Genomic DNA, 19,317 nt, shown 5'->3' with positions numbered 1-19,317 from the left:
AATTACCCATCTCCATTATGCACACTTCCTATTCCACTCTTATGTAGTATTTTTTGTTTCTACACCAGGGCGTCATGCATACAAGATGTGTGTTCTAGTTGAGCCATATCCCTGGCCGATCCGTTGTGTTATTCAATCTTTATTAAAAGTACATTATAAAGGGCCAGTTAAATAGTACTAGCAGAAGGGTGCTTGCCTTGTATGTGGCTGACCCAAGTTCGATCCCCAGCATCCCAGATGGTCCCCTAAGCCTGCCAAAAGTGATTTCTGAGTGCAGAGCCAGGAGTAAGCCCTGAGCACCACTAGGTGTGACCCAAAACCTAAAAATAAGTAAATAAATAAAGTATATTATAGGGGCCGGTGAGTGATAGGACAGTGGGGATGTGTTTTCCTTGTACACAGCCAACCCAGGTTTGATCCCCTGCACCCCATATGGACCCCCGAGCATGTCAGAAGTAATTCCTGAGCATAGAACCAGGAGTAACCCCTAAGTACCACCAGGTGTGCCCCCCTAAGAAAAAACCAACCAAAAAGTATATTATAAAAAAATGCTGTATAAATAATTTGTATTAGGGCCAGAGCAATAGTACAGTTGGTAGGGCATTTGCCTTGCAAGCGACCAACCGGGGTTTGATCCCCGGCATCCCAAATTGGATCTCTGGCACCACATGATCCTCCAACAACAACAGGTGCAAGCCTGAAGGTCCTTCAGTACAACAAGGTGTGGCCCTTGAGAGCCCAAGCACTGCCAAGGTGGCCTAGGTAACCCCTGATCCTGCAAGGCCTGAGCAGCACCATATCCTATGATTTTCACACAGAGTCACCAGCCCAGCTGCCTGAGAACGGCTGGAAGAACTTCCCTCCCCCAAATAATAAAGCAAAAACATTTTCAATTAAATTAAAACACAAAACTTGAGCTAGGGATATTACTTAAACTTGGCAGTGCACAAGCTTCACATGTATGTGGCCCTGGATTCAATCTCCTAGTGTGGAAATTCACCCCCCTAACAAAAAATGAGATATCCACAAAGTGGATATGCCTCTAGGTAAGATAGTTTAGGTATTAAAATGCATAAGGTAGCAAGAACGCATCCAGGAAAGAATAATCTAACAGGAAAGAACAGAATAGATAACAAATATCTGTCTACTGCAAAATATGTGCCAGGCAAGCACAGAATAAGATTGCTTAGGGTCTTTTAGATACAGGGACTACATGGACAAAAACAGAGTAAGAAATTGACTCTACTCTGTACTTTTGTTTGTTTTGTTTTGGGGGCCACACCCAGCAATGGCTTACTCCTGGCTCTGCACTCAGAGATCACTGCTGGCAGGCTTGGGGGACTCTATGAAGTGCTGGAGATCGATCCTGGGTCACCGGCATTCGAGGCAAATGCCCTTACTCTGGCCCCTTTTCCTCTGTACTTTTACAGGTGCCTGCTGATTAGCTATGTGAATACTTCAGCTTCTGATCTTCATGTATGTATGTGTATTAGAGGTATGTAATAGGTTAGGGTCTGTCTACTTAATCAGTGTCAGCCCAGGGTGCAGGTAGCAATGTGGTACTGAATAAATGGCTGTTCTGTGAGACCACTCATGGCTGCTCAGGTGACCCTAAAGCTTGGACAGTCTATTTGTTTGTCCCCCTGTTTATCTCACTCTCTACGACCAGCCTGACCTAGGCTATAGGACCTGTCTGGCAGGATTCAGGACACTTTGTGATTCTTCCACTATATATTTCATATTATGTCTGTGTACACCACAAAGACATATGTGTATGTGTGTATACATATGTTTTTGTGGTGCATACAGATGTAATATAAAAGCTAGAGATCTTACATACTTCAAAATTTCACTTAAAAGCAGTATTACATCTAATTATAAGAAGTGTAAATATAAAAAGCAACTAAATTAGAACAGGATCTATTTAAAATAGTTATTATAAAAAGTTCTGCTTCAGTACTAATCTTTTTTGAAAACAATGGCAATAACAACACTGCTAGTTGATTTTATTTTCAGTAATAACATTTTTTACCTCCGTGGTTTTCCCATAAGTCGCCTGATTTTTCCCCATTCTACTCTTGTTAACTTTCTTGTTTTCAAGTTAGGAAAAGATTCCTTTAGACATACACAAAAATCATTATCGCCTTCAAATAGAGGCCTGTAAAATAAAAAATGGCATTTTAATGGTTAATATAAAAGCATGCTACTTAAAAGACAAAATTCAAAATACATATTCTAATTTTCAACATCTCCAAACATACAAAATAGGCATTATTAAAAGTCCGCCTGCCAGAGAAATAAATCAGAGAGCTGAAATGCATGTTTTGCATGCAGGAAACCCAGATTTGATCCCTGGCACGTCAGGTCTCCCTAGTATCAGTAGGAATAAGCCCAGAACACAGATTAAGTAACCTACGAGCAAACATCAGGCGTTGCTCCCCCCCAGCCCAAAAATACAACTCCTTCTAAACCTTGAGAAAAGGTATGCCAAGAGGTGTATAGCTCAGTGGCAAGCTTGAGACTCTGCGTTTGGTCCCTGGTGTTGCTTGCAGCAACTCTGCTCTCTGGGAGCTCTGGTGTTGCAACAGTACGCAATCTCCAGAGCACTGCAGCCAAGTGTGAGCATGGCAACTAAAAGGTATGAATCCCGGTGAGCAAGCACAAAAACTAAACATGTGCAAGCACCATAGCCAGGAGCATGACCATCAGTGAGTGTGTATGTGAGCACCACTAAAGGCTTTGATCCCTGATAAGCCCCACAACCTAGCATGCCACTTATCTTTGGTCACCTCACAACAACAGCAAAGAAAGGGAAGGGTAGGGAGTGAAGGGGAAAGTTCTTCTGAGGTCTAGGAATTTGGCTGAGTAGAGCACTTGCAGGAACAAGATTATGAGTTTTAGATTTTTTCTTTCTATTTTGTTTCTGGACTGCTCCTGGTTTTTATGCTCAGGGGTTACTCCCAGCTGTGCTTGAGGAATCATGCAGCACCAGAAATGCAGGTTTTCTGCATAAAAAGCTTGCACTAAACCCACTGGGCTATTTCTCCAGTCTGAGGCCATGAGTTTGATCCCAAATACCATCACAAATGTGTGCTCTTTGGGTAGAGCATTAAGTGTGTGTTAGCACCACACAACTGTGAGAAACTCTTGCTCACTTCATCAGTAACAATGGGAATGGAAGAAAAATAGGTAAATTTATTACTATTACATCAAATCTTTAGAATTTATGGAATTAATAATGTGTAAAAGTTACTCAGCCAATATTGTCTGTGCTTAAGATTACTAAAAACACTAAAAATATATATATATATGTATATATATATTTTTCTTTTTGGGTCACGCCTAGTGATGTTCTGGGATTACTCTTGGCTCTGCACTCAAGTATACTCCTCTGCACTCAGGCATTACTCCTGGCTTGGGGAAACATATGGGATGCTAGAGATCGAACCTGGGTCAGCCACAGGTAAGGCAAACGCCCTACCAACTGTAATACCTCTCTGGCTCCTGTACACATTAATTGAAAAAAATCTGTAAGTGGAAGGGAAGAGGGTGGGGAAATCTGTGAGGGTATATATTTTTTTTAAGTACTATTCTTTGGAAAACTATTCTAACAGTTATGATTCTTGCTGAAGATAAACAAAGTTAACTACAAAGTATCTTTGTCCCAAAGGTAATACCATCACCAAGGAGTCCCCTTTGAGATGAAAGTAGTTTTGGAAAACTGAGTAACTCTAGAGGGTTAGATTAGTTTCTTAGAAATTTCAGAAAAATTCAGTTTACATAAGAACCCTGAGAGTTCTCTTTAGTTTTGGGGGGGGGGGCAAGAAAAAAAATATCAAGAGACAAAAAGACAACAGTTTTATTAAAGAGTTTGGGAAACCTGCCTTAACAATGCTAGGGACTGAAATTTGTGAGTCACAGTTTAAGACCAAACCATTGGTTTGGAAAGCAGAATTCAGTAAGGATAAGTCACCAGAAAAGCAAGCACCAATCCTGGCACTGATTAGATGAAATTAGATAAGGATGGATTAAAAGTCAAAATTTTTCTTCAATAATTTCTACTGCTGTATATCTAGATTTCAATCTTTTATTTTGTCCTATTTAAACATTTAAATATAACTTAAGTGCCTAAGTATTATTCCTCAGAGAACTAACTCCAAAAAATCTTACTGAATCACTTTTAAAAACAATTAATATTTACCTACCATTGAGCCATCATTAAAATGTCAAAATTTATAAAATATCATCCATTGCAAAGAAAATGCTTTGTTTTAGGGTATCTCAATTCCAAAGCCTTCATAAATTGTAATATAAAAAATTATATTTTCATTTATTTTTTTCATAAAAATGTACAACTTCCCCAAAAAGATGGGGAAAGAAAACTATGAGAAGTGAAAACAAATCCTAAGACTGAGGAATAGAAAAGAATAGTCAGGGGGGAAAAAAAGAATCTAAATAGAAATGGTTGTAGTTTATAATGACTGAATTTAAACATCTGGCTCATGTCATCCTCATTATATAAACCATGATACATACTTATCTATATTGGAGTAGAACCACTCATATATACACCATTTATGTGCTTTGGGAAGCTTGAGGAGGTTACGTAGTCGAAAACCAATCTTCTGTGAGGCTTTCTTATCTGGTGTTGACATTGTTGCTGTAAATTTCTATATAATTAAAAAAAGATTAATTACAATTCCAGAAGGCAAAAATGAATCTCTATAACACTGAATGCATTTATTTGTAAAAGGGCAAATTATCATTAAGTTCACAAAACAACAGCAGTATCTAACATGGAAATTTCGTTTTATTCTGTTTATGTGTTTTTGCTTTTTGGGCTTCCCTAGCACGGGGCCAGTGCTCAGAGGCTACTCTGGGGTTCAGTGCTTGGGATTGTTCCTGGCTGTGCTTAGAGGGTCACAGGGTGCCAGGGCTCAATCTGAGCCTCCTGCATATGAGACATGGGCTCCAGTTTGTTAAACTATCTTTTTCCAGTCCTCCTTCGGTGTCTTTTTTTTTTTTTCACGATGGGGGAGGGGACTGGGAGCCCCACACCTGGCAGTACTCAGATATTACTCCTGCATTTGTACTCAGGTACCAGTCCTGGCAGCACTCAGGGACTATACTGGGGTATAGTCAATCCCAGTACTGCTGGGGATTGAACCAGAGTTGGCCATAAATAAAGGTGAACACCTTAACTCTTGTACTATTTCCTCAATCCTTTTTTGATGATTTCTAACAATTAAACATTTTTATCATTTCTTACAGTTAAGCCTCTGGTTTCATAATATATTCTGTCAGGGGTCAGAGCAATAGTATAGTGGGTAGGGTACTTGCCTTGTATGTAGCCAACCCAGGTTCAATCTCATATAGTCCCCAAGCACCACCAGGAGTGATTCCTGAGTGTAGAGCCAGGAGTAACTACTGATTATTGCCAGGTGCCCCTCCATCCCCCAAAAAAAGAAAAGAAAAAAAAATTCTGACAAACTGAAATACTTGCAACCACCATGTTTATGTTAGAGTGCAATTTCAATTTAGCTACGCAATGTCACTGTCCTCCCATTGTTCATCAATTTGCTCAAGTGGGCCCAGTAACGTCTCCATCATAAGATTTGTTGTTTCTGTGTTTGGCATATTGAATACATCACGGGTAGCTTGCCAGGCTTTGCCGTGTGGGCGAGATACTCTTGGTAGCTTGCTGGGCTCTCCAAGAGGGGCGGAGGAATTGAACTTGGGTCAGCCACGTTGGCTGCGTGCAAGGCAAATGCCCTACCCGCTGTGCTATCGCTCCAGCCCAGATACACAATAAGAAGATACTTTTGACAAATATTCTTAGAGGGTTTTTTAAAACGTTTTTTATTGAATCATTGTGAGATAGACCATTACAAAGCTGTTCATGATTGGATTTCAGTCTTACAGTATTCCAACACTCATCCTTCCACCAGTTTACATTTCCCAGCACCGGTGTCCCCAGGTTCCCTCCCATCACCCCCCCTCACCCCCTACCCCCCTGCCTGCCTCTATGGCAGGCACTTCTCTGTCTCTCTGTCTGTCTGTCTGTCTCTCTGTCCCCTCCCCTCTTTTGGGCATTGTGGTTTGCAATATTGACACTGAAAGGCTGTCAAGAATATCCCTTACCTACTTTTAACCCTCAGATCTTGTCCAGCATGATCATTTCCAGCTATGTCATACTGGTCTCTTCTCTATCTTACCTACTCTCAGCCCCATACATACTTGTGGTTAGTTCTAACCATTGACCACTTCTCCTAACCCATTTCCCCTGGCCATGGATCTTAGAGCTTTTTGGTCTTAAAAGACTATTAAGGTTCCAGAGTCAGTAGCTTAGAACATCAGTCTTATAAGCAGGTTCAATACCCTAGTCGCCACATGTACTAGCATTATGCTGGCAGTTCTGATATTTGAATCTGGGACCTCTGTGGTCTATGATCCCCAGCAATACAAGAAATTTACAGCTACATTTCAGTCATGTGTGTGCAAGTACCACAAAGGGGTTCAACCCCTGATGAGCACCTAACTAAACAGGCGTGAGTGCCTCAGCCAGAAATTGTGAGCCCTGACAAGCATATTTGTGACCAATGCACCCACCTGAGGCAAGCACTATAATCAGAAAGTGCATGCCCCAACTGAAGAATGTGACCTTGAGCAAGCAAATGTGCAAGTACCACAACTGAAGGAGGACAAACCACAGTGAGCACCTCAGCAGAGTGTGCAAGTACTGCAATTCCCCAGAGAGCACCATATCCAGGTATGTATGCCACCCACAGTCACCATAATAACAATCAAAGGAAAGGGAAGAGATGAAAAATAAATGAGAGAGAGCAAGAGTCAGAGAGAGCATGCGTGCAGGCAAGCACTAAGCCTAGAATTTCACCAGTGAATTCTATAACATTAAAGAGAGCTTTCAGTGCAATTCTAACGTTTTAAATAACTTGGTTGGGGGATGAGGGAAGGCTTCCTGACTACTGAATGTGAAGAGTCTGGGACCATACCTAGCAGTGCTCAGGAGCTACTCAGGATCTGTGCTCAGGAGTCACTCCTAGCAGTCACTGAGGGAACACAGACAGTGCTGGGGACTGAACTGAGGTCAGCCACATGTAAGAAAAATGCCTAAACCCTTCGCACTATCTCTCCAGCCACATCCCAAATATATATATAGGCAAACGCCCTACCCATTGTGCTATCGTTCCAGCCCCCCAAATATTTTTTATAAAGCCACCACCATGCTGAGACCACCCTCCGCACACCTGAAGGTACCGGCAGAGGGACAAAGCCACGCGGGTTCCGGGGCCGAGATCTCCAAGCCTACTCGGATCGGGGCCGAGCATTCTCCACCCAGATCCTCCAAATTCCAGTAGGCGGGGGTCACACCCACCAACTGGCCCCCTGGCGCCGTGTAATCCCATCAGCGGCCAAGACTCAGAGACTATAAAAACCAGCTCCTGGAACTGCACGGCCTCATTCGCGGCGGCGCGACATCTTATTATGACATCTTATTATCTCATTCCTACTTTGGACAAACTGGCAGGCTACCGAATGTAGCCCGCCCACACGGCAGAGTCTGGCAAACTCCCCGTGGTGTACCCAATATGCCAAATACCAGTAACAATGATGGGTCTCATTCTCCTAAAGAGTCTTGAATATAACCTCAGGGCCAGGATGAAGGAGATGTTACTGGGGCCTGCTCGAGGCAATCGACGAGTAACAGGATGATTTGTGATTTGTTGTGATTGTGAAAGATAAAATACCATAACAAAAAATGGCAAAGTATAATATAAGAAAAACTTAGAAAATATCATTCATTTGTATTAGTTTTCATTTTCTAATTTAAAAATTGGAGGGTTAGGGTGGTGTAGGAACCTCCCAATAAGTGCTCAGGAGACCTGGGGAACACATCTGGGTACAAACATAGCCCAGAAGGTTCAACACTCAGACCCAACAACTGTAATGTTTTGGATCCTAGCAGTGCTGGAGGCCACTAAGGGCTAAGTGGTTAAGGAATCTGTCTTGTATGTGGTCAATTTGGGTTTGATCCCCAGCACCCCCTTACGGTTCCCAAAGCAATTCTCCAGAAGTCATAGGAGTGATCCCTGACCACAGAGCCAGACCCCTGACCAAAGAGCCAGGATCAAGCTGTGAGCACAGCTGGTGTAGCCCAACAAAACAAAACAAAACAAATACTCAACGATATGAACACCTTACCAAGAATACTCAACCCAACATACTATCATTCATATTTGAAGCAATACAGAATTTCACAGGTAAGCATAACCTTAAAAGTTAAAAGTTTTAAGTTTTTCATAACCTGAAAAGTAATTTTATAAGAAACATTGAAGGGACTTTTTTTTTTTATTGAATCACTTTGAGCTACAGTTACAAAACTTCCATGTTTGAGTTTCAGTCATATAATAATTGAACACCCAAACACCCGTGGAGCAATCTTGAAGGGACTTCTTTAAGGCAACAACACAATAGTAGGAGACTTCAACTCTGCTTTACCACCTCTGGATAGATCAACTAAAACTCAACAAGGAAATACTGGCTTTGAAGGAAGAAATGGAAGAGATGGGCTTAACAAATATATAGAGGGTTCTTCACACCCTCTACATATTTGACCAAAAGTCAAATACATATTCTTCTTCAGTGCACCTGGGCCATTCTCCAAGACAGACTACATCCTGAGTCACAAAACATATTTACAAAATCAAGAAGGCAGAAACTATCAATTATCCTCTCAGAACATAAGTTACTGAAAATGAAAGTTAATCGCCAACAGAAATGAGAAAAAAAAACTCTTAACACATTAAAAATTAAACAACTCACTAATGAGCAATGAAGAGAAAATCAGATTATATTTTTCAGATTTTCAGCAGGGGTCACACCCACCAACTGCGACCCCCCTCCCCCCCCCCAGTGCAATCCCATCAACGGCCAAGACCCAGAGACTACAAAACCCAGCTCCCGGAAGCGCGCAGCCACTTATTATCTCATTCTTGCTTTGGACAACCTGGCAGGCTACAGAATGTAACCAGCCCACACAGCAGAGTCTGGCAAACTCCCCGTGGCGTACCCAATATCCAAATACCAGTAACAATGATGGGTCTCATTCTCCTAACCCTGAAAGAGCCTTGAATATGGCACTTTTTAAAATCTCAGGGCTAGGATAAAGGAGACATTACTGGTGCCTGCTCGAGGCAATCGACAAACAACAGGATGATCGTGATATAAAGATTCCTGAAAACAAGTGAGAATGAAGATATGAGCTACCAGAACATATAGGACACAGCCAAAAGTGATGTTAAGAGAAAAGTTTATAGCAACACAAACTATGAACTTTCACAGGAAGGAAGAAAAGGGCCCACTATAAATGACCTAATTAATTGCTCAGCTTAGGCAACTAGAAAAAGGCCAAGGCCAACTGGGTTCGATCTCCAGCACCACATACGGTCCTCCAAGCTCGTCAGGAGTGATCTCTGCGCACAGAGCCAGGAATAGCCTTGAACACTGTTTGGTGTGGCCCCAAAGCAAAAATAATAAAATTTGGAGCAAAAACCAATGAAATGGAAATTAAAAAACTAAGAGCTGGTTCTTTGAAAAATAAACAAGACAGAAAAACCATCAGGTTTAACCATAGCTGACTTACCAAGCAAGACAAAAAATCCTAGTAGACCAAATCAGAAATAAAAGTGAAGACATCGCAACAGACACCAGAGAAATTCAAAGGACCATCAATGATTACCTGAAAAATCTTTATACCATAAAATCTATCCATCTAGAAGAAATGGATAAATTTTTGGACTGCTTCCGAACTTGAATCAAAAGGAAACAGAGGAACTAAACAGACCAATTATTATCATATTGAAATGACAATCAAAAGTCTTGCCCCAAACAAAAGCCCAGGTCCTGGTGATTTACTGTTGAGTTCTTCTGAATTTTTAAAGATCTACTTCCAATCCTTTTCAGGCTCCTTCAAAAAGTTGAAGGAATAAAAATCACCCCAAACTGCTTCTATAAAGTAAACATCCCCTTGATACCAAAACAGACACAAGCTTCACAAAAAAAGGAAAAACTACAGGCTTATATACCTGACAAACACATAAGCAGAGATCCTCAACAAAACTTTAGCAAATCAAACATAATATATCAAAAAAATTATATGCTATGGTCAAGTAGAATTCATCCCAGGGATGCAAGGATGATTTAATATATGCAAGTCAATCAATTTACAATACACCATACAAGGAAAAATAAAAAAATAAAAATCATGCATCACGTCGATATATGCAGAATAAGCATTTGACAAAATCCAACACCAATTCATGATTTAAAAAACAAACCCCAAAAAACAAATTCTCAATAAAGTGGGAATTGGAGGTATTTTCCTCAACATAGTTCAAGTCATTTAAAATAAATTCACAGCAAACAGCAAACATCATACCCAGTAATAAAAAAAACTGAAAACTGTCTAAGAATAGCCACAAGACAAGGTTGCCCACTCTCACCACTATTATTCAACAGCAGTCAGGTGAGACAACATTTTGAGGGTATCAGATTAGAAAAAAAGCCATACTCTCACTACCTACTGAATAATATGATACTATTCTTAGGACATCCTTGTGACACCACAAAGGGGCCAAGGGATGATATAGCAGATAAGGTACTATCTGAATTATATCCCTGGAATACCATATGATCCCCAGAGTACTGTCAGGAGTGATTCCTGAGTGCAGAGCCAGAGTAACCCCTGAAAATCGTCAGGTGAGAGCCAAAATAAAGAACTCTATAAAAACATTCCTAGGAATAACAGACTTATACAATATAGTAGGAATAACAAACTTATACAATATAGCAGCAAGCTACAAAATCAACACACAGAAATCCATGGCCTTCCTATATGCAGATAACTAAACAAAAGAGCAGAAATGGAATAAAATTTAGAGTTCAGAGATAGATTGCCTGAATCTTCAAGCCCATGTTCTCCCTTGAACACCTATCTTTCTTGCTTGCATCTACACTTACTTATTTCTACTCTGCAGAAGCCTGTGCTTCTCTGTCTCTCCTCTCACATCTTTGTAAGAAAAGTTCATTAAATTAAAATGATCTTGCCTTGGGGCTGGAGCGATAGCACAGCGGGTAGGGCCTCGCACAGGGCCAAACCAGGTTCGACTCCCAGCATCCCATATGGTCCCCTGAGCACCGCCAGGGGTGCTTCCTGAGTGCAGAGCCAGGAGTAACCCCTTAGCACTGCTTCAATGTGACCCAAAAGGGAAAATAAGTAAATAAATAAATAATCTTTCCCCACTAAAATAAATAAATTTAAAAAAATAGAACCAACAAAAGATTTTTTTAAAAAATTGGGAGGTGGGGTAGAGAGTGCATGGGCATGTTCTATGATGCTCTGGGCTAGCTTCTAACTCTGCACTCAGATCTCTCCTGGCAAGGCTCAGGAATGCCAGGGATTGAATTTGGGTCAGCTGTCTGCAAGGCAGTACTCTACCTGCTGAACTATCTCTCCAGCCCTCATTAACTTACAAAGAACCACAAAAGATTCCTAATAAAGTAAGAAATTTTGAGAAAGAAAAATGTAGCCAGGGACATCATACTTTCTGATTTCAAACTATTTTACAAGCCTATATATAGTCAATGAATTTATGACAAAGTAGTCAAGACTAAACAACAGAAAAAACCACAATCTTATCAATAAATAATACTGGGAAAACCTGACAATGACATGCAGAAGAATGAAACTGGACTATTTTACATGAGAAAATATATATCAAATAGATTTAAAACCTTATGAAAATAAAACCCATGTTTTATTCCCATATAACTCTTGGAATAAAATATAAACAATGAACTCCCTGACCCAGATCTTAGAGATGAATTTCTGATTATAACACTAAAACCAAAGGTAACAAAGGCAAAAATTAAACAAGTGGGACTATACAAAACTAAAAAGCTTTTGCAGTGCAAAGGAAATCATCTACATATGAAAAGGCCAACTGAATGGGAGAAAATAGCTGCAAATCATATTAGTTGAAAATCAAAATAGTTGCAAAGCATCTCAATAAGGTGCTAATATCTAAACTATACAAATATGTACGTGGTTAACATATACAGAAAGGTGTTCAACATCACTAATAATCAGGGAAATTCAAATCAACATCAAAATGAGATTGGGGCTGTGGATGCGACTCTAATGATAGTCAAAAAGGAAAAAAATTCCTATCAGTGCTAGATCTGTCACACCTGATAATGTGCAAACCTGGCAGTTCTTCAGGGCCACAAGAGGCACATCTGGCCATAAAGTATTTGGGGATCATGCAACACAAGATATGTACTCTACCACATGAGCCACATCTCTGTCTGTGGAAACTGCCCTTTTTGTTTTTGGGTCAAACCCAGCATTATTCAGAGATCTATGGTTGTACTTAGGGAACTATATGAGGTGTGAGGGATCGAACCCAAGTCAGCCTTGTGCAAGGCAAACGCCTTACATGCTACATTACTCTCCAGTCCTGGAAATGAGCTTTTCAATATAAAATATTTTGCATATTCTGGGAGTTGCCTAATAACAAAAGTATGCAAAATATTATTATCAAAAAAGTGTCATTTTTCTTTTGGCTGAGTTACTGACCAAAATTTTTAATAGGTTAATGGTGATTTATTAAATAGAAATGGTTAGGGGCTGGAGAGATAGTATTGCATATAGGGTGCTTGCCTTGCACGTGGCTGACCTGGGTTTGATCCCTGGCATCCCATAAGGTACTCTGAGCCCACCAGAAGTGACACCTGAGTGCAGAGCTAGGAGTAACCCTTGAGCATCATTGAATGTGGCCCTAAAACCAAAAATATAAAACAAAAAAAATGTATACACATACATAAACAGCTATTGAAAATCATTCTATTGTTTCCTTTAATATTAAGCACAAGGCAAGGATGTCCACCATTGTAATTCAACATATTGGCAGTATTAGCAACACTGATTAGGGAAGAAAGAGAAAAACAAATATTCAAATTGGAAAAGAAGTTAAACTATCTCCAGTCACAGATGACATGAAGGTAAATTTCCAGGGGGAGAACTGAGTCATTTTTATTCTGAAAAGGGGGTAGGCCAATAAATTTGGAAACTTTAGCTTATCAGTTAAATCTAGAAATAAACAGTGCTGGAAGAGAGGTGTTGAAAGTGAACCCTCATTCACTGCTGGTGGGATTTGGCAAGTCTGATCTCACTATCCCACACACCAAGAGCCATCCCAGTGGCACTTGCTGTTTAGGATCCTCAGTGCCACCTCAAATTAATAATTTGGTGATACTCCAGTTATCAACAATAACAGTAACAACAAAGAGGAAGGGGACACCCACACTCCACAGCCACCACCATGCCAATGGCCAAACCCCACTGCTTTACAACTAATCTCTACAGAGTCCTCCATGAATATGGGATGCCAGGAATCGAAATTGAGTACGTGCCACTCACTGCATTATTGCAGAGGCCCCATATGCAACGATTTTAACTTTTTTTAACCTATTTATTTTATTTTAACTTTTATACTATCTCTGGCCTGCAAGTTCTTTTCTTTAGCTCAGTACTCCAAACCCGGAAATACTCAAGTGGTGTGGGTTTCAGTTCCTTGGTCACAATGCTGCCAGAGTTGAGCACCTCTGGGTTTCGATCCCTGGCATCCCATATGGTCCCCAAGCATCACCAGGGGTAATTCCTGAGGGAAGAGCCTGGAGTACTCCTGAGCATTGCTGAGTGTAGCCCCAAAACAAACAAACAAAACCACCAATTCTTGTTTAGTATATGGTTATGGCGACAATCACTGTCACTGTCTTCCCGTTGTTCATCAATTTGCTTGAGCGGGCCCAGTAACGTCTCCATTGTGAGACTTGTTGTTACTGTGTTTGGCATATTGAATACGTCACGGGTAGCTTGCCAAGCTTTGCTGTGCGGGCGCAATACCCTTGGTAGCTTGCCGAATAATACAGTGCAAATTGTGGCACTGCATATAGTCCATCAACCACCATTAAGCATGGTCCCTTACCACCACCAATTGGAGCCCTCCCCTCAAATAAGAAAAGAACTTGGGGACAAAGCAATAGTACAGCTGGTAGAGCATTTTCCTTGCACACGGCTGACCCAGGTTCAATCTCTGTCATCTCATATGGTTCCCTGAGCACTGCCAGGAGTGATTCCTGAGTGCAAAGCCAGGAGTAACCCCTTAGCATTGCCAGGTGTGAACCATAAAGAAAAAAAAAAAAAAAAAGAAAGGAACTTGCTTTCCAAATGCATATAATAAAAAGTGCAAACTCTAACCTTTCCACATGAAATGAACAAAATTTTAGCACACACATACCTGTGGGACCATTGCAACTCTTTGGTTTCTTTTAGGTGACCGTGTATTTATTTGTCTGTCATCTTCATCAGAAAACAGTCTACTTCGTTTTGAATTTCTGAAAGGCTAAGACAAAAATTTTATTTAATCAAAAGACTGAACACATCCTGTATTTGTCCCAAAACACATTCCGGAACTGAAAATATGGCTAAATAAATCTAAATTCTCTGCAGTACAAAGAAATATAGGTGGTACAAAGCACACAAATATAAAAACTCTTTGATCTGAAAAGCAGTAAGACATTCATGTAATCTGCTTAAAAATGAAATATCTAGCTGATGATTAAAACTAGAACCCAAGCTTCCTTGATGTAGAGGCCCCTTTAAATAGTAAAGCCTTACTAAACTGTGAAATCTTAAATGGAAAAATAAATTCTGGAAATTCCAGTTCTCATGATGGTGCCTGGATTAATACTAGTTGGGTGTAACAAATGAGATGTCCATGGAGCTAAACTGGAATAAAGTTACTAGATCACTTGAGAATAAATCTAAATGTATATGTTATCCTTGATCTGCTATCAAAAAATGATTAACTGAATACCAATATATAAATAAGAGTATCAAATACTTAAAGTAGATAATTGACAAATAACAACTGAACTAGAATTTTTATAAAATCCAAAAGTCATGCATTAAAGAAACTATTAACACAAAAAAATTTAGTTCCCTGAAGGGTCCAGAGGCCTAGCAAAGAATACAAATTATACCATAATAGCACCCTAATTTTTTAAATCCTTCCATTTAAACCTACCATCTAAGATAGGTTTATGCCTAGTTGAAAGGGAGGAAGGTGCTGGTTAGTAAAATGTGCCTGCATCTAGTTAGGTCAGGGCTAAAGACCATTGAAATTAAATCTACTAAATCTCAATACTGCTAAAGAATGATGGTGATAAAATTGATAGTGTGTGAGAAATCCTGCATATTTGCCCAAGCTATTATGACTCTGCTGTCCATGGCAGCGCCAGACTTGTTTCATGACTGATTCCTAAAATATCTCAAACCTGGCTGAACAGGAGAGAGTGGCCCCCAAAATCACTGATCATGCCAATTCATGCCTACTGCTACCTCTCATTACTTACCCTTGACCTATACAAGATTTTAATATCTTTCCACTTATTTGTATGTATCTTTTTGTGGGAATCAGTTACTAAAATTTTTTGCACTCCAAGGTGAAAATTTCAGGTTATTGTAGGTTTTTTTGGTTTCCCCTATTTAAGGAAATTACAACTACTAACAAATACTTTTAAGTACAAGATGTTGGGGGTATGGTGCCGCCAGCAGGTTAATCTGTACCTGTGAGGCGAGTGTATCAGCAGCCTTATGGCACAGTCAGATTTTCAGATACCCCAAAATTGCTGCTGTGCCTTTGGCCAGACCCCAAAAACTTGGGGCAAAGTTTACCAAGAAATTAAACAGCCAAAAGTTAGGTATGTGGGAGACACGCCCACAAACTACCTCTGGCTCAGCTATATAATTGGAAGCATGGCCTCTCTGGTTCCTGACTGAACTGGTTAATGGCCATGATCCCAGAGACTCAGAAACGAATCCCGGAACCCAAAGGCTTTTGGCAGAAAAGCGTCCTTTTCCTGCAATAGGTTACTGGTGCTGGGCCACTCCAGGTGGGAATAGGTTTCATGCCTTCGCCTGTTCCCCCTGGCGGCCCGGTGACCGCCATCCTCCAGAGGACACTGGACAGTCAGGTTTGGGTACAGTGATAAGACACGCAGGGCCTCACCAGATGGTGGAACTGGCCCTTCCTCCCCATCCCAACAGGTCCCCGAGTCGCCGCCTACAAACAGCTTTTCTGGCTCCTGATCAAGCTGCTTAACGGCCATTATCCCAGAGACTCAGAAACAAATCTCAAAACCCAGTGGCTTTTGGCAGAAATGCATCTGGACCTCATACAAGGTGGCCACTGCCTCAGAGCTTATAGGAAAGTCAGGTATGAGCCAGCAGCGACGGGGCAACTGCAGTCTCATGGGAAGGGGAATGGTACTAGCTCGTCCTTCACGCCCTACCGAGGTCACAAGTTGCCCCCCATGAGCGGCTCTCTGGCACGGCCATGGCTCCAGAGGCAAAAGGACTTAATCCAGAGCCTGGCAGCTTGTGGCAGAAAAGTGAATGGACCATGAGTTAAACTACGGCGCCATCCCTCCCTGGTAGGGAAAGGGTATTGCTCTCTTCTGCCTCCTCCCCCCACCCAGCAGCAGGGTGCCCCCTGCCTCAGAGCTTATTGGAAAGCCAGGCATGAGCTGGTGGTGAACGGGGCAACTGCAATCTCATGGGAAGGGGGGGGTGGTACCGGCTCATCCTTCATGCCCTACTGAGGTCACGAGTTCCCCCCTATGAGCGGTTCTCTGGCATGGCCATGGCTCCAGAGGCAAAAGAACTTAATCCAGAGCCCGGCAGCTTGCTTGCGGCAGAAAAGTGAATGGACCATGTGTTAAACTATGGTGCCATGCCTCCCTGGGAGAGAAAGGGTGTTGCTCCCTTCCGTGTTTTTCCCCCCAAGCAGCAAGGTGGCCGCGGCCTCAAAGCTTATAGGAAAGCCAGGTATGAGCCGGCGGTGACTGGGCAACTGCAGTCTCATGGGAAGGGGGGTGGTACCAGCTTGTTCTGAACACCCTACCCAGGTCACGAGTTGCCCCCCCCCCCCCCCCCCAACAAGTGGCTTTACGGCACAGCCATAACACCAGATGCACAGAAACCAATCTTGTAATTATCTGGCTCTTTGCAGAAATCCAAAATCATTATATGATTCTCATAACCAGGTATGGAAAACAAAGTATTTCACAATGCCTTTTCAGCAATTCTGGTTGTTGGGGGGTGGGGGGGAATTCTAAACAATAATGGTGCATCTTTGGTCAAAATAATGAATGTAATCAATGTAAAGAATAGTTAAGTAGAAATCATCTGCCTCACAGGCATTGAGAGGGGCGCGAGGGGGGGTACACTGGAGTTCTTGGTGGTGAAAAATGAGTACTGGTGAAGGGAAAAGTATTTGATCATTGTATGACCAAGACTTAAACCTGAAAGCTTTGTAACTCTTTGCACAGTGATTCAATAAATAAACATAAGAAAAAAAAATACAAGATGTTACATATCACAAACAATTATCTAAATGACAAAATACTAATCAACAACATAAAGGCTCCATAGTTTGGAGTTACAGAAAACCTTGGAAAATTTTTACTGTGCTATGAGAGTATGCAAATGACAATGTAGAAAATTTACTATCATAGTCCAGTTATAAGAAAAATTAATTTCTTACCATTTCTACATTAGAGCCTGTATTCCTGCCTTTCCAAACAGGTGTTTTTTGTAAAGAACTGTACTTTTCATTCCATGTGTTAGATAAGCTTCCCTCTGTAATAAATATTATTATTAATAAGATTTAAATTAGTACAAGGAATTTCATACTATGAACATTTTCTTAATAGCAATATATTTAAAATATGGAAAGATACACTAATGATTATAGTTATTACAGGCAAAAATATTTTCTGTGCTGGAGAAAAATGACAGTGCATGCAGTCAATCCAGATTCAATTCTGGGCACCCCATATGTTTTCCCGAGCCAGCCAGGAGTGATTCCTAAGCAAAAAGCCAGGATTAAGTCCTGAGCATAGTCAGGTGTGGCCCAGAAACAAACCAAAAATATTATCGGTATATGTAAATTTCTATCTATATATAAGGAAAAACATCTTGAAGAGTATTAAATTTTCATATTAGGGCCAGAGTGATAGATAGCACAGCAGGTAGGGCACTTGCCTTGTACCTGCCAACCCAAATCTGATCCCCAGCACCACATATGGTCACTGGTTCCACTAGGAGTGATCCCTGAGTGCAGAGTGAGGAGTAAGCTCTGAGCACTGCCAAATGTGGCCCAAAAGCCAAATGCATAAATAAAAAATATAAGAAAACTAATTTCCATATTAAATTTTTAAATTCCTGTTTTAAATTCCTCTATTTTAATTTCCCAAGAACTATCTCATAAACACAGCCTGACTAAAGCAAGACAATGGAGGGAAAAATCTAGACTTAATTTACAATGCAATTTATTTAAAAAATTTTTGTTTGAAATAGGAGACTAACATCCAAGAATAGTCGAGATAAGTTCTAGGAGATTCAATCCATGACTTGGAGGCCAGCTGCACATGCTAGGGGAAAAGGCAGCTCAGATGGGAGCACCAAGTAAAGGGTGTTGGGAGGATCCTCCCAGGATGGGAGATGCATGCTGAAAGTAGACTATAGACCAAACATGATTGCCACTCAATGCCTCTTTTGCCAACCCCAGCACCCAAAAGGAGAGAGAGAATAAAAGGGAATGCCCTGCCACAGAGGCGGGGTGCTATGGGGGGGAAGGGAGAGATATTGGGATCATTGGTGGTGGAGAATGAGCACTGGTGGAGGGATGGATACTCCATCATTGTATAACTGAAACACAAGCACAAAAATTTGTAAGTCTACAACTGTAACTCATGGTGTTTCACTAATAAATAAATAAATAAAAATTAAAAAATTTTGTTTGGGAGCTACAGTATAGCTGGGAGGGCATTTATTTGCCTTGCACTTGGCCGAACCAGGTTTGATCCCTGGCATCCCATATGGTACCCTGAGCACCACCAGGAATAATTCCTGAATGCAGAGCCAGGAGCAACCCCTAAGCATCACCAGGTGTGACCCAAAAAGCCAAATAAAATTTTTCTTTTGTTTTCTCTGTGCTCAGGGATCACTCATGGTGGGCTCAAAGAACCATACAGGATTCTGGGGATTGAACCCAAGTCAAGGAAGAACAAGGCAAAGACCCTACCTACCTGCTGCACTACTCTCTGCCATCACTCCTGACAGGCTTGGGGAACCATAAGGAGTGCCAGGAATTAAACCTGGGTCAGCTG

The 19,317-nt window shown here is 41.1% G+C and overlaps 1 protein-coding gene across 2 annotated transcripts in view; it reads right to left on the bottom strand.

The window, feature by feature from the left end:
• The window catches only part of LIN9 (lin-9 DREAM MuvB core complex component), a 66,879-nt gene that overhangs the window by 34,921 nt on the left and 12,641 nt on the right, over positions 1 to 19,317 (bottom strand). For both annotated transcript variants that reach the window (XM_056132517.1, XM_056132525.1), the window contains 4 exons: positions 17,691 to 17,785; positions 14,382 to 14,486; positions 4,537 to 4,670; positions 2,033 to 2,158 (listed from right to left, as the gene is read on the bottom strand). In XM_056132517.1, coding sequence (XP_055988492.1) covers positions 2,033 to 2,158; positions 4,537 to 4,670; positions 14,382 to 14,486; positions 17,691 to 17,785 — 460 coding nt within the window. The remainder of the gene's footprint in view (positions 1 to 2,032; positions 2,159 to 4,536; positions 4,671 to 14,381; positions 14,487 to 17,690; positions 17,786 to 19,317) is intronic.

Source organism: Sorex fumeus, unplaced genomic scaffold (genome assembly GCF_029834395.1).
Source record: "Sorex fumeus unplaced genomic scaffold, SorFum_2.1 ptg000007l, whole genome shotgun sequence".
NCBI lineage: Eukaryota > Metazoa > Chordata > Mammalia > Eulipotyphla > Soricidae > Sorex > Sorex fumeus.
Note: the sequence above shows the minus strand (reverse complement) of the source record. Positions and strands in the feature narration are given on the sequence as shown.